General features: G+C 44.0%; 2 protein-coding genes across 3 annotated transcripts; both read left to right on the forward strand.

Moving 5' to 3' along the window:
- Positions 1–4,066: 4,066 nt before the first annotated feature.
- On the forward strand, positions 4,067–7,042 carry LOC120704154 (myb family transcription factor IPN2-like). 2 transcript variants are annotated; one of them, XM_039988436.1, is made up of 6 exons: positions 4,067–4,710; positions 4,825–4,901; positions 4,989–5,034; positions 5,369–5,429; positions 5,523–5,595; positions 5,918–7,042. In XM_039988436.1, the coding sequence occupies exons 1-6, from the start codon at positions 4,527–4,529 to the stop codon at positions 6,581–6,583; spliced, it is 1,107 nt and encodes a 368-aa protein (XP_039844370.1). In that variant the 5' UTR covers positions 4,067–4,526; the 3' UTR covers positions 6,584–7,042. The 2 variants fall into 2 exon arrangements, with proteins under 2 accessions (XP_039844370.1, XP_039844371.1); XM_039988437.1 differs by having other exon boundaries at positions 4,412–4,710; positions 5,996–6,670.
- A 1,553-nt stretch (positions 7,043–8,595) lies between these two features.
- Positions 8,596–12,549, forward strand: LOC120704155 (ALA-interacting subunit 3-like). Its single transcript, XM_039988438.1, has 8 exons — positions 8,596–9,028; positions 9,780–9,838; positions 9,950–10,024; positions 10,115–10,231; positions 10,416–10,486; positions 10,714–11,014; positions 11,158–11,447; positions 12,039–12,549. The coding sequence occupies exons 1-8, from the start codon at positions 8,926–8,928 to the stop codon at positions 12,091–12,093; spliced, it is 1,071 nt and encodes a 356-aa protein (XP_039844372.1). The 5' UTR covers positions 8,596–8,925; the 3' UTR covers positions 12,094–12,549.
- The last annotated feature ends 541 nt before the right edge of the window (positions 12,550–13,090 follow it).

Here is a 13,090-nt window from a genome sequence, read left to right on the forward strand (position 1 = left end):
TTTCTTAAGAGGATGCCACGTCAGTCAGCTTCCATCCGAGACGAAGATGAGGTTACGGCTCAGTTTGGCGCGGCTAATTCCAGCCCAGTAAACTCAGCAGGCCGCGTGGCCAGCTGCGCCGCATGGGCTCGGCCCGGTAGACTCTGGGGTAGGCCGCCACGCCGAGAGACGCGCGGTTGCGCTGCGCCGACACCCGCGCCGCCATGCCGCCGGCCAGACCACGCCGTCGCGAGACATTCCAGCCGTGGGCTGCACGCCGCCGCCGTCCCAAAGCGGTGGTGGATCCCATGGCCGTCGGCAGAGCAGATCGAACCGGAGGCAGGCAGCTCCCAGCCTCCCACACGCTGAAAGGCGCACCGCGTGACGTGCTTCGGCGAAAAGGGTAAAGCGCCGCGCCTTCTCTCCGACGATCCCCCCGGCCGGCCGGCTTTTCTCGATCTCCTCCTCACATATCGGGGCGAAAGCTGAGCTGAGGCAAGCAACGCCGCCGACCAAACCCAGGCACTGTGTGCGTGCCCCGCCATACGCGTGCTGACATGCTCAGCTAGCTCTCGCACGCATCGTATGAACTGAGCTTTGTTTGCTCATTGCCTAGCTTGGTAAACATGTAGCCGCGCGCCAATCTAGCAGGCCCCATGCTTGGCCTAATCTGGCACGAAAGCAGCAGCTAGTATTCCCTAACAATTATGCTTTGGCAAAGAGACGATGAGGCATTGAGAAACAGCTCGATCATCGAGTGTGTTCACACAACTAATATTTTTTGAAAAGAAGTTCACACGACTAATAATCTGGACACACATCAAATCTCTGGGATTTGGTTGTGGCGCCATCATTACATTATGGGTATGTATTGTGCGTATTAGAGGAGCCAAATGGGCCATGCATGCTAGCTCGGGCCTAGCGAGTAAAGGGTGGCCAATGATGAGATGAACTTTATCTTCTGAATCATTTCATGTAAAAGAGGATCGGACCTCTCAATCCAATCCTCAATCCATGGGCTTAAACGCATGGAAAATCGCTAATACATGTTTTTCCAAACTTAAAAAAACTTACCCAAATGCATGAAAATAAAATTGCTAATACATGTTTTTCAAAACCAAAATTAAAAAAGAATAAAAAACTTACTATGCATGGTTTCTTCAAGGAAGAACAAATAGAGCAAGGATTATCTGAAACATAAATTATGTGCACAGTGACCTATGATCAATAATTCAGTCAAAAAATAGAGTAGCAAAGCGGTCAAAATCAATAGAACTACTAACTGTTTTTATTTGCGTGAGTGAAAGTCAGCACCCAAGAAAATTCTTATTCATTGCTACACATGGTATGTATCAATGAGCTTTTATTTATGTGTTTACTAAGTTTGCAAACACATTTTGTGCACATGTCTTATCCCAAAGCTCTAGCTAGAGCATCTCGACCTAGAGGTGTGCTTGAAATGCAAGCTACCACCCATAGTGGACAGTATGATTTTCTGTGCTTGATCGATGAGAAGAAGCTAAAAGTAAAACACAGCTTTGCAAGGCATATTTAGTCATGCATACGCCGTCTTCGTCCCTGCGCTTTTGCACGTGGACGACCTACACTTTCGTAGCGAATCTAAGCTAGCTCTCTCCCATGGATGTGTGTGTGTACGTTGTTGTTGCACGCACCGTACGATCTTCAAACACCACCATACCACTGCTTGCATGTACCTGTTGTGTACTCCTTCCATCCAGTTTTAATAAATATATTGATAGGTGTGCTTATCAATCTAATAAATGCAACACAGATTTTTTGTTGGTCGTCCAATGTTTTAACTAGGAACTCCTCGTTACTAGTGATATTTATTGTCACAGCCCATCCCAATAGCAAATATAGCTAACATTTTTGGACATTCGAGTTTTTGAAATATATCTATCAAAACTGGATGGAGGGAATATATATTGGATTTGAAATATCCTACCCTTTCCCCCCCCCCCTCAAATATCCTACCTTTTTTCCAACTAAAAATCTGACTTAATTATTAATTACCGTGGTGTATTAGAACCTTATTTTAGGTGATACAGTGGGTGTTGGATGACATTAATTATGCAAAAGGAACAGACAGGTGGTTTTATATGTTTACTAAAAAATGAAACCAAAATCTGGTGTATGCCACTTCTTCAGAAGAATCCTTTGCTTAATTGTCAAAGAAGAAAGCATATATTCCCTAGGTGTGGTAAAGAAAATGCCATGCCTCCTGCCCCGGTCCCCTCGTGGCAGAATGTGTGTAGGGACGGCGGATGAGCTAGCTAGCTTGCTGGCTAGCTTTATACAAGTAGTGTTCTACGTACCTATCTTCTCTACCTTACCTTCTTTTATTTGGACTCAGGTTTTACCTTGCATATATAATATTTTTTTGGGGAACTTTGTATTATGACATTTTGCTGTCTGATAGCTTTATAATGTTCAATTATAATGACAACCTGTCTATTTCTAGGGCGCAACTCAAACTTAATTCTTGAAGATCTTGGGAGCTCGAGACTACTCCCTCTATCTAAAAATGTAGGATGTATTTTGACCAGAAAGTCAAATCTTATAAACTTTGACCAATAATTAGTTTAATTGCATATACATTTTTTAGCATATAAAATTTTGCACGAATATATTTGTATTCAAAGTGGTTTTGATATTATATTGAGTCTTTTTTACGAGCTGACATTATATTGCAAGAGAAGTCATGGGTCAAAATCTATTGCTGAAGACTTCTCCAAGTTAAAATATGCCTAATATTTGTGGACGGAGTGAGTACATATAGACTTCTCCTAGCTACCTTAGGCCTCCTCCAGTGGCACCGGCGACCTCGCCAATAACGTGAAGGAGAGAGGAGGCCAGCACAGTAGCAGCTGGGGCTCGGGATGCGTGCGGGTGAGGGTGCTTCACGCTAGGCGAGAAACAGAGCACTAGCGAGATCATTTTGGTACTGTTCATCGACTAAAAAATTGATTTCATTGGCGACGTCGGCAACCTTTGGAGGAGGCCTAAGGTAGCTAGGAACCACCTCGTAGTGTGGTGGTGGAGACATGAGGGTAGATGCAACTTTATCACTCAGGGTTTAAATCCTGATGTCTATGAATTGTCACTAGTGGGGTGTTGTCATGCATTGTAATCGCAATAGGGGGGAATTATCACAAGTTGTCTATCAATCGACAATCATGTGTGCAGTATGCTATGTGCCACCTTATTCGTCTCACATCTGCATCTGAAGATGATAATTGGGTCAGGGGCACAAACAAAAACGAAACACGACTGCTGCCTATCCCTCACGGGGCACTTACATATGCCATCATCAGTGGCTCCACTATGATGGATGTGTGTATGGTGACTATAGGTTCCTTTAGATTTTGTTGGGTATGTCGTGATGTCTACTTGGCTAATAAGTCCCGGGGCTCAATGCAAATGGCTGTGTTTTAAATTCCCTCACAATCTGGAAGCCATCATTTGGACATGATGATGGTGTGACGAGTCTCTCTACTCCTTTTCCATGCACTGATGTTGATTCGAATTGCATGTACTGATGATTTGATCAAGATAAGGGCTTTTGAAGTTCTCTTTTCTGATGCACCAGCTTAATAAATACCACTACCGCCAGAATCCAGAATTTTTTTTCCCTTTTCAAACAGAACAAAACTATGATGAAATTTGCATCTTCTGAAAAATAAATAGTGCACTACCTCCCATTGCTCCCATTTTTGTTCAGAAGTTTTCTCAAACAGATGACATGGTAGTGCTAGTGCTGCTTATACAATTCTTTTTTCGAGCCAAGTGCTATACAATTCTAGCCAGCAACCTATATTTGCTATGCTGACAGATCATACTTGATTATCAGTAAAAGACGCATGAACTAACCATATTACAGTACATCAGTGCTACTTAAATTAGCTGTTCAAATCTTCTGCCAAGGTGGGGCCGCGCGGGGAGACTGGGGAGGCTTCGAGTAGTTGGCGGTGGCTTTTCCCCTCCGTAGAATAATAATACCCCGGCCGGGGGAGCTTTCTGCTAGAGACGACCTACACACTAGAGAGAGAAAGAGAAAGAAACAAAGCAACGAACTAAAGCCTAAAGCAGAGAGAAAGCGAGAGAGGAGAGAGAAAGAGAAAGAGAGCATCACTCTGTTCGCTGTGCTGGTGCTGCAGTGGTATGAGAGAAAAATACTGTTGGCTCGCTGGTGACTGAAGACTGGTGCTGGAACTGTGTGAGAGGAAAATACTGTTGGCTGGCTGGAGAAACCAAACAGCGAACAGAGTGCATATCAAGGAATATCAAGGAAGAAGAAGAGAGCAACGTAACAGTAGTAGTAGCGCTTCTACTGTACGCTCCTCGTTCTGCGTGCGAAGCGAACCCTATTCGATCCATGTTCTTATCTCTGCATCCAGATGTCCTTGTAGCTGATCAGATCGATCGGAGGGAAAAGAGAGAGGATTGCCCCCAGGATCCGAGATCTAGAGAGAGAGGGGGGGGGGGAGGTTTAAGAGGGGGGAGTAGCAAGGAGCTGAGAGGATAGAATGTTCCCCTCCTCCAAGAAGCAGCCCAACACTGGCGCTGCGAGCTCGAATGATCGGCCTATGTGCGTGCAAGGCGACTCCGGCGGTCTCGTCCTCACCACCGACCCCAAGCCCCGCCTCCGGTGGACCGCCGAGCTCCATGACCGCTTCGTCGACGCCGTCGCCCAGCTCGGAGGCCCGGACAGTACGTATAGTATAGAGGATATGATGCTTCCGTTTGTTTACTTTGTGGGGAATTTCATCGGTATTTTGATTGCGTTAATTTGCTTCCTCGCTCTCTTTTCCTGTATATATGTAGAGGCAACTCCAAAGACTATCATGAGGGTTATGGGAGTCAAGGGCCTCACCCTCTACCATCTCAAGAGTCACCTGCAAGTACGTGTACCTGCTTGATCCTGTGCAAGGTTGCTCGCTAGGTTTTAAGATGTTCTTTCTCTGATTTATGCTGTTTTTCTCTGTCAGAAATTCAGGCTAGGCAAGCAGCACAAGGAGTTTGGGGATCATACAGGTTAGTGCTGATTACTATGCCTAGCTCTATTATCTTCAGAGAATTACTTCTAATATAATTTTTTTGTGTTCTTGCCTTCTCTGTCTGCATATATATAGGTGCCTCTCTGAGTGCCTTTGCATCCTTTATTTGCCAAAGCTAAAACAAAACTGATATATAAGGTGACCTCTAGTTATTATTAACTTTTCTGTTCGAACAAATAGTTATAAACCAGACAACGAAAATTATATAGTGTCTTCTGCCTGTGTGTACTCAGTTGTTCATAAGGTGCATAATTCTAGTACAGGATATTTTTCATTATTAATTAGTAGTAACAATGAACCACATTCTTCAGGAATGGAGATGCAACGTAACGTGGCCTCTTCTTCAGGCGTGATGGGAAGAACCATGAACGAGTGAGTTGATTTGTTCATACCTTATAATGCAATCTTCAGATCATAATAAGCTTCTGATGCTGCTTCCTCTTGTTTAATTTGTCGATCATTCAGCCGAAGCGTGAACGTGAACGAGGCCCTAAGGATCCAGATGGAAGTCCAGAGAAGGCTCCATGGAGAACTAGAGGTACATACAAATTACATAGTAATATAATGCATGCTTTAATTTAGGAAGTTTACTTACACTACAAAGTTGGCTGGTTTATTTATTTCTTCTGCATGCCCTTTTGCATGCATGTTGCTAGATCATGAACTTTGCATACATGCACGAACGTTCTTGGGAAGTTTACATACACTTGCTACCTAGTATGGCAAATTTTGTGTGGTTTTGCATTGGCATGTTCCAATCTCTTGACGCTTTTCCAAGAACATTCTTGGGAAGTTTACTTGACACAACTTTAATTTTCTGTCCTTCTCGTACATGTGTGGTACCCATGAACTTGGCATAGGGGCATGCAATTTCTTTCAGCACAAAAGTAAAAGGAGATCGAGCAGTGAACGAACTTTGTTGCATGCATGACATGCAGGTGCAGAAGCACCTCCAGATGAGGGTTGAAGCCCAGGGGAAGTACATGCAGTCCATCGTGGAGAAAGCATACCAAGCTCTGGGGTCCAGCGACTGCGCCACGTGGCCCGCGGTGTACAGATCCCTAGGCAACCAGGCCGCCGTCCTTGACATTGGCGGCTCCACGAGCTTCTCTTCTTCCCTCCAGGACCTGCACTTCTATGGAGGAAGCAGCAGCAGCAGCCACATGGACCAGCTGCTGCAGCAGATGGAGCGGCCAATGGATAGCTTCTTGACGTTGGGCGAGAGCTTCATAGGCTCGTCAGCAGACAAGAAGGGCCCTAACCACTGCATCAGCTCCGGTGGCAAGAGCTCGATGATGATGTGGGCCGGCGAGGAGCAGCAGCCGCAGCCGAAGAGCGGCGCCTATCAGCTCCAGATGGAGGGCGGCATCGATGTCATGGACCCGATCACCGGCCTGTATGAGGGTGCCATGTCAGGCGACTCCATGGGCAGTAAGGGTTTCGAGGGCTCGAGCTCCAAGCTTGAGATGAAGTCGCCTCCACAACAAGCACCAGCTGCTGTAGGAAGTCAGAGGGTACGTATATAGCCCAATGGTTATCTGGAGCTCACCCAAATAATTAACTTGTCATATATACAATATATGGGTAAAAAAAAGATAAATGTATTGTGCCAATTTTTTTGTGATGAAGGAATAACCATCACATAAAGCTTGTAGACTAGCTAGTGTGTGAGCTGAGTGCAGTGCATTTGCGGTTATTAGTGTTATTAATTAGATACGAGCGAGATCTCTTAAGAGAATTAATTCATGCACTATAGATAAGGTTGCTTGAGCTCTAAAGGTTACCTGCTATTCTGATGAGGATGGCTTAGGTAACAATTTGTTTAGTTCCCTGCATCTCTTATGGTTTTTATTTCGAAGTGACAGTGCATTTTATTGACATTTCCTGTATGTATAATGATGCATGGTGGAGAAACACGTATTACCGGGACATTAACAGAGAGACTTTCAGATTTATATATGCATGTATAATATTGGTTTGTGTAACTGTTGTTATGCATGCGATAATGTGCCGGCTAGCTGTGCTGTTTCTGCATTACTAATGAGTGAACGATCTTGCTACTTGCTAGCGATGCGCAGCTTTATTTCTTCTTATGACTGAGGCATCTGACATCCTAAGATCATCGAACAAGTTATTAGATCCTTGTGCTCATTTCAACTGTGTTCAGCACGTGCATTATCTTTTTATTTAGTGGCCTCTTCATAGTCCAACAAAACCATTAAATTATTTAATTCAAAATTATATAAAATTAGAGTCCGACTCTTTTAGATTCCGATCCTTAAATTTTTTAGTTCAAAATATTAGGCTCTTTACCACCCCTAAGTGCACCATATTAGTGCACTACGGGCGCTCACCGGCGATGAAGGGTCGAAGCAGCCTCCAAGTCCAAGGCCACGCGGGTACTCGCATGGCCCGCCCGGCCGCCGCGCGCGCGCGTCGGCGGGCCTATTCATCGTTTGGGCCCAGATCATCACACCGACAGTTGGGCGAAGATGAGTTACCGGAGCCCAACTCCGACCCGGGCCACACCACAGCGCAACCCACCCAGTTTAGGGCAAAAACGCGGCCCAGCAAAGACATGACTTCTACGACCTCGCTAATCTCAAGTCTGACGCCATGAGCTCATGATTATTATTCCTTTTTGTTGTGATTATATTCCTTTAGTAGTAGATGATGTGCTCGTCACCAGTGAGATACTTTACTTCGTTGATCTTAAAATCTACAAGTTCCATTTCTTCTGAATATGGATAAAGTATGTGTACGTGTGTTTATAGACGTGTGTGTGCACATCGCGCGAGTGTTTGGCTCTACTATATATTTTTTTTCAAAAAAAAAAACTTTATCACTGATAAAATGGTTGGAAAAATTTAAAAGGTGTGTGGAATTATTGGTAAATAATGAAGCTTCTGCAGGGCTCTTAAGTATCTATTTCCTACATGTTTCCTAGCCACGTACATGATCAATTCTAGTTTTAGAGAGATAAATATGGTTAAATCTCCATCTTTTTCTATATATATCCGACCCCATACGATAGAGATGGTGAAGTCTCTTTCAACACTCAATTTTATATCAAATCTTTTAGATTCGATCGGAATGAAATATCTAGCAGGCCATGTTCGGCTGAGATGATTTGATTGGACTTAAGCGTATGTTGTCATTGTTTTCTATTGTCGCTACAATATTTTATGGGGGAGAAGCCACCAGCAGCCGCTTCGGCTGGCTTTCCAGCCCAACCGAACATGCTGATAGAAGTAAACCCCAAACATAAAGAAACGAAAACATGACATTCTAGAACAAGAATAAATCATCAAATCTTTTAGAGCCAATTAGAATGAAGTATCTAGTATTCTAGAATATTTTCAAAATGCCCCTCTGGAAACTTGGAGTAAACCCCAAACACAAAGAAACGAGAATAGTATGACGAAATGGAAATATGACGTTCTAGAAGAAGACTAGAGCACGCCACTGGGCGGTTCCCGGTTGGGCCCCGCTGCCCCACTTCTGTCGCCGCCGGCTCGACACGAACCCAACCCAGCCCAACCACCTCGCCCCGCGGCCAGCGCCTCCCCCCTCGTCCTCCTCCCCGAGTCCCCCTGCTGGTCAGAACTCCGAATCGAATCGCTGCTCCCTCCCCCTAGCTCCCTCTACCTTCGCCAGCAAGCAAGCAAGCCGCTAGCATCAAGCTACTAGGTCTTGGCGGGGAAGCTCCTCGCCTCCCCTATCGGCCCGCTCCGGCGGGGGGGAGGAGAGTCCTCCCGCTGCGGCAGGCCGGGACGCCCAGTTCGCGCCGCCAGACCGGGCGGCGGCTTCCGCGGGGGACCGCGACCCCTCGGCTCCTGGCGCGGCGGGGGTCGTGGCTCCCGGCGAGATGAGCAGCCACGCGGCAGGGACCAGCAACGGCGGATCCGGGGACGCGGCCGCCGCCGCCGCCGCCGCGGGCGCGGCCAGGAGGAACACTCGGATGCCCAAGTGTGAGATCTCGCGCCGCATCTCCTTTAGCGTACGCTTGCCGTCGTCTTGGTGGTTCCCTCGTTTCGTTCGGGCTAAAGCAAGGGGCGGCGAGTTGTCGGCGAGCGATGTAGGCTGGGGTTGGCGGTATGGTGTTAAATTTGGGACCATTTGAGTTTGGAGATACTGCTAGCTTGTGCTCTCCGTCCTTGGCGTTAATTGTAATCGATCCTTTTAGCTGCCATGTTTTTTTTAAGCGTGGGATTTTGCTTATCAGTGATCGTAGCTAGTTCATCCAGAGGAAAAACCATCAGAATAGTTGGCGCGTGATGGTTTTGTTTGCATAGTGGTTGTGGCTAGTTCAGTTCAGCAGAAAACAGTCAATCTAGCTACTTCAGTTCATGATGGTTTTGTTTGTTTAGTGATTATAGTAGCTAGCTCACTCAGAAGTCAAACTATCAGTCTAGGTGGCACATGGTTGTGTTATTCATTAGTGTATTCTGTTCATCAATCCAGAAGAAAACTTGTCAATATGGTTGATAAGTGATGGTATTAGTTCCTCAAAGATACAGTTAGCTTCAAACTTTCAATCCAGAAGAAAAAGCTTCAAACTAGTTAGAAATGACGGTATAGTTTGCATGTGTATGGATGCTGGGTATCAATGAAGCTACGAGGTCAGAAATGGTATCGTTTGTTAGACGAATGCCTAGCTTGTGATGTAACTTGCATTTGCAGATGGCAACCCCATTCTTACTCCTTAGTTCTTATGTACAGACTCCAAGTTCACACAGCAGGAGCTGCCAGCTTGTAAGCCAATTCTTACTCCAAAATGGGTAAGTTTTTATCGTTGTGGAGATCGTGACTCTGTACGTTCCTGTGGGTCAGAAAAACTTATATGTTGGAGCAGCTCGCTGATGTTTCGATGTTTGACTTGTTTTATGTAGGTTGTCTCGGTGTTCTTTATCGTCGGTGTCATCTTTGTTCCCATCGGTGTTGTTTCATTGCTAGCTGCACGAGATGTATGCTGTCTTTTATCTTGCACCTTATGTTAAGATAAGTGTTGTGATAGTTCCTATTTTTATTTGTTTATTTATGTTCTCTGGTTTCAGGTTGTTGAGATTATTGATCGCTACGATGAGGCGTGTGTGCCAGCCAACATGACTGATAACAAGCTTGCTTACATCCAGAATGAAACCATATCCAAAGAATGCATAAGGAATCTAACGGTAATAAGCTTAGGCTTTCCTGAGTACTGATTTGCAGTTTGAAGTATTGGAGCATAGTATGAGCAAAAGTGCAGTTAAATAGATTTTTGAAATGTTTATAAAGATGGTTCAGACATGCAGCTGTAGGCATGCATCTTCTAGCACAATTTTCTTCAAAAAATTGATTTAGGCTGTTTCTCTCCAGGTTATGAAGGATATGAAGCAGCCAATATTTGTGTATTATGAACTCGATAACTTCTACCAGAACCACAGGAGGTATGATGTTCTTTTGAGATTTCCAGACAATTACTTGAATCTTAGCCTTTTGCATAAATTGTTAGCTATTACATTTCCTGATGTTGAAATTGTATATGGTGCTATTGAAATGGAAATGCATGATACATTACAAATTGACTACCACCTTGGATATCGCACTGCCACATAAAATTAAGAGAATAGCTTTGCATTGGAGATTTATCTTGCATAACATTTTCCCAATTCAGGTATGTTAAGAGCCGAAATGATGCACAGCTAAGAGATAAGCGTAAAGCTAACCAGACATCTGCTTGTGAACCTGAGAAGACCACGGCTAATGGACAACCAATTGTTCCTTGTGGTCTCATTGCTTGGAGCTTGTTTAATGATACATATAGTTTCACTCGTGGTATTAAGAACTTGACAGTGGACAAGAAAGATATTTCCTGGAAGAGTGATAGGGAGCACAAATTCGGCAAAGATGTTTTTCCAAGCAACTTCCAGAATGGTGCACTTAAAGGTGGAGCAACACTTAACCCATTGATCCCGGTATGTGAACCCTTGTTTGATACATGTTTTGTCATAGGGGGACTATATATCTGCAGCATCATAATTTCTATATGCTTTCATTAATTTCTTTATCTGGGTATGGAATATCCATCTCAATATTGTCAATTATGTTGTTGTGATAGTTAAGCGAGCAAGAGGACCTCATCGTTTGGATGAGGACTGCAGCACTTCCTACTTTCAGAAAATTGTATGGGAGGATATACTTTGACCTCAAGGAGAATGACACGATAACAGTGAGATTGAGTAACAACTACAATACATATAGCTTCGGCGGCAAGAAAAAGCTGGTCCTATCGACTGCAACTTGGCTCGGAGGGAAGACTGATTTTCTTGGCTTTGCATACCTTATAGTTGGTGGGCTCTGCATTTTCCTGGCATTCGCATTCACCTTGCTGTACTTCATAAAACCAAGGTTAGTAACTTTCAACTCATATCTGCAGCATTCGCTTGGAAAATGATGAGATGTGTGCCGGATATACTAGTACGCTTCTAGATTTAGACTGTGAGCCCATATTGTGACAACCATATTGTGAACGTGATGCTTGCAGTGAAATAATCTGGGCTTAGCCTATCAAGTTTGTAGAAAACTTCTAGGCAGGTATTCTGATTATGTTTAGTGCAGCCCATTCTATCGTAGCATCTCCTAGCCCAATTAAGGTTGATGTCACCCTGAGGCTTTGGGCTGTATGAGCACAGTTCATGTCATACTACTTTGGTTCTGTTGTTGAAAGTGAGTCCGGAGGAGCATCTCCTGTAAGTTTTACTGGTTAGAACCAGGCATCTAGCTGTTCTGGTTTATGGTGGTCCTTCAAACTTCTATTACATTCATTGTGGTATCGTGTTTTGAGTGTGCACCATGGCCTTGCATGGTTAAGGCTTTTATCATAAAAATAATCTTTGTAGGACTGCTTTATACTGTTAAAGCATCCAGCATTATTTTTAATTGATACCCTGCCCAAATTTCCTTGTAAGTTGCTAATTCGAGTATTGTGGCCGTATGCAGGAAACTGGGAGACCACAACTACTTGTCCTGGAACAGACACCCTGCAGGCCGCTAGGTGGTAATATGCTTTGGAACCCCACAGCGCGTAAAGTGGCCCAACTACTAGGAAATGTAACTTGTATGAAATGCGCTACCCAAACCAGAAATTGCCGCTGAGCGTAAGCAAGTTTTTCCAGGCTAGAAGTTGATGTAAATTGTTTGCAAAGGGATCTAGGTGACTACGTTGTTTTTTTTCGTTGTTTCTTGTGTACTTAGGGCTGCATGTAGCAGTGATCACGAGAATACCTATTGATCCCTAATGCCCTGTTTCGTGGTATGAGTGCTCAAAACGATTCCTATGTAATATTTCATATACCGTGTGATGTTCAAATGATGCATGATCCGGCTACTGAATGTTAACCGTGTGTGGTATTCAGATTAATGATGTAGGTTGATTGTAATATTGGTAGTACCAAGTTCTGTACAAATTGATAGCTATGTGATGGCCAAATAGATTCAACCGTTTTGCGTCTCAGCTATGATTGTGTACTATCTTTCGAGCATCTCCAAGAGTTCTCCATTCCAGGTTGTCATTCTTATTTTTTTTGGCAAAAATAGAAAAAATCTTCTCCAACAGTTCCCCATCTTAGGTTGTCATTTATGCCAAGTTCGGAAAAAGAGCCTCCGGGCGCGTATATATGCGCGCTCGTATCCGCGGCGCATCCGTCCATAACAGAAGAGGTGGAAGGGTATAAAAATAATTTTGTTCTGTTTTAGGGTTTTTGATGTAAGTTTTCATGAGGTGGAAGAGTATAAACATAATTTTGTTTCTCTCTCAGGTTCCTGATGTAAGTTATATCTGAGTTTGGTAAGTGAATTATGCCAAACTATTGGAGGTTAACTCTTTTTTTATTTGGCATATCTTTTTAGAAGTTGGCAAAACACAAAATTTGCCAAGTAAATTTAGTAAACTCTTGGAGATCTCTTATATCGTAAGTACAAGCTGCACATATCAAAATGCCCTTCTATACTATCTTTCATTATTATTAATTAATTCATATTGGAAGCACAAG

Source organism: Panicum virgatum, chromosome 4K (assembly GCF_016808335.1).
Source record: "Panicum virgatum strain AP13 chromosome 4K, P.virgatum_v5, whole genome shotgun sequence".
NCBI lineage: Eukaryota > Viridiplantae > Streptophyta > Magnoliopsida > Poales > Poaceae > Panicum > Panicum virgatum.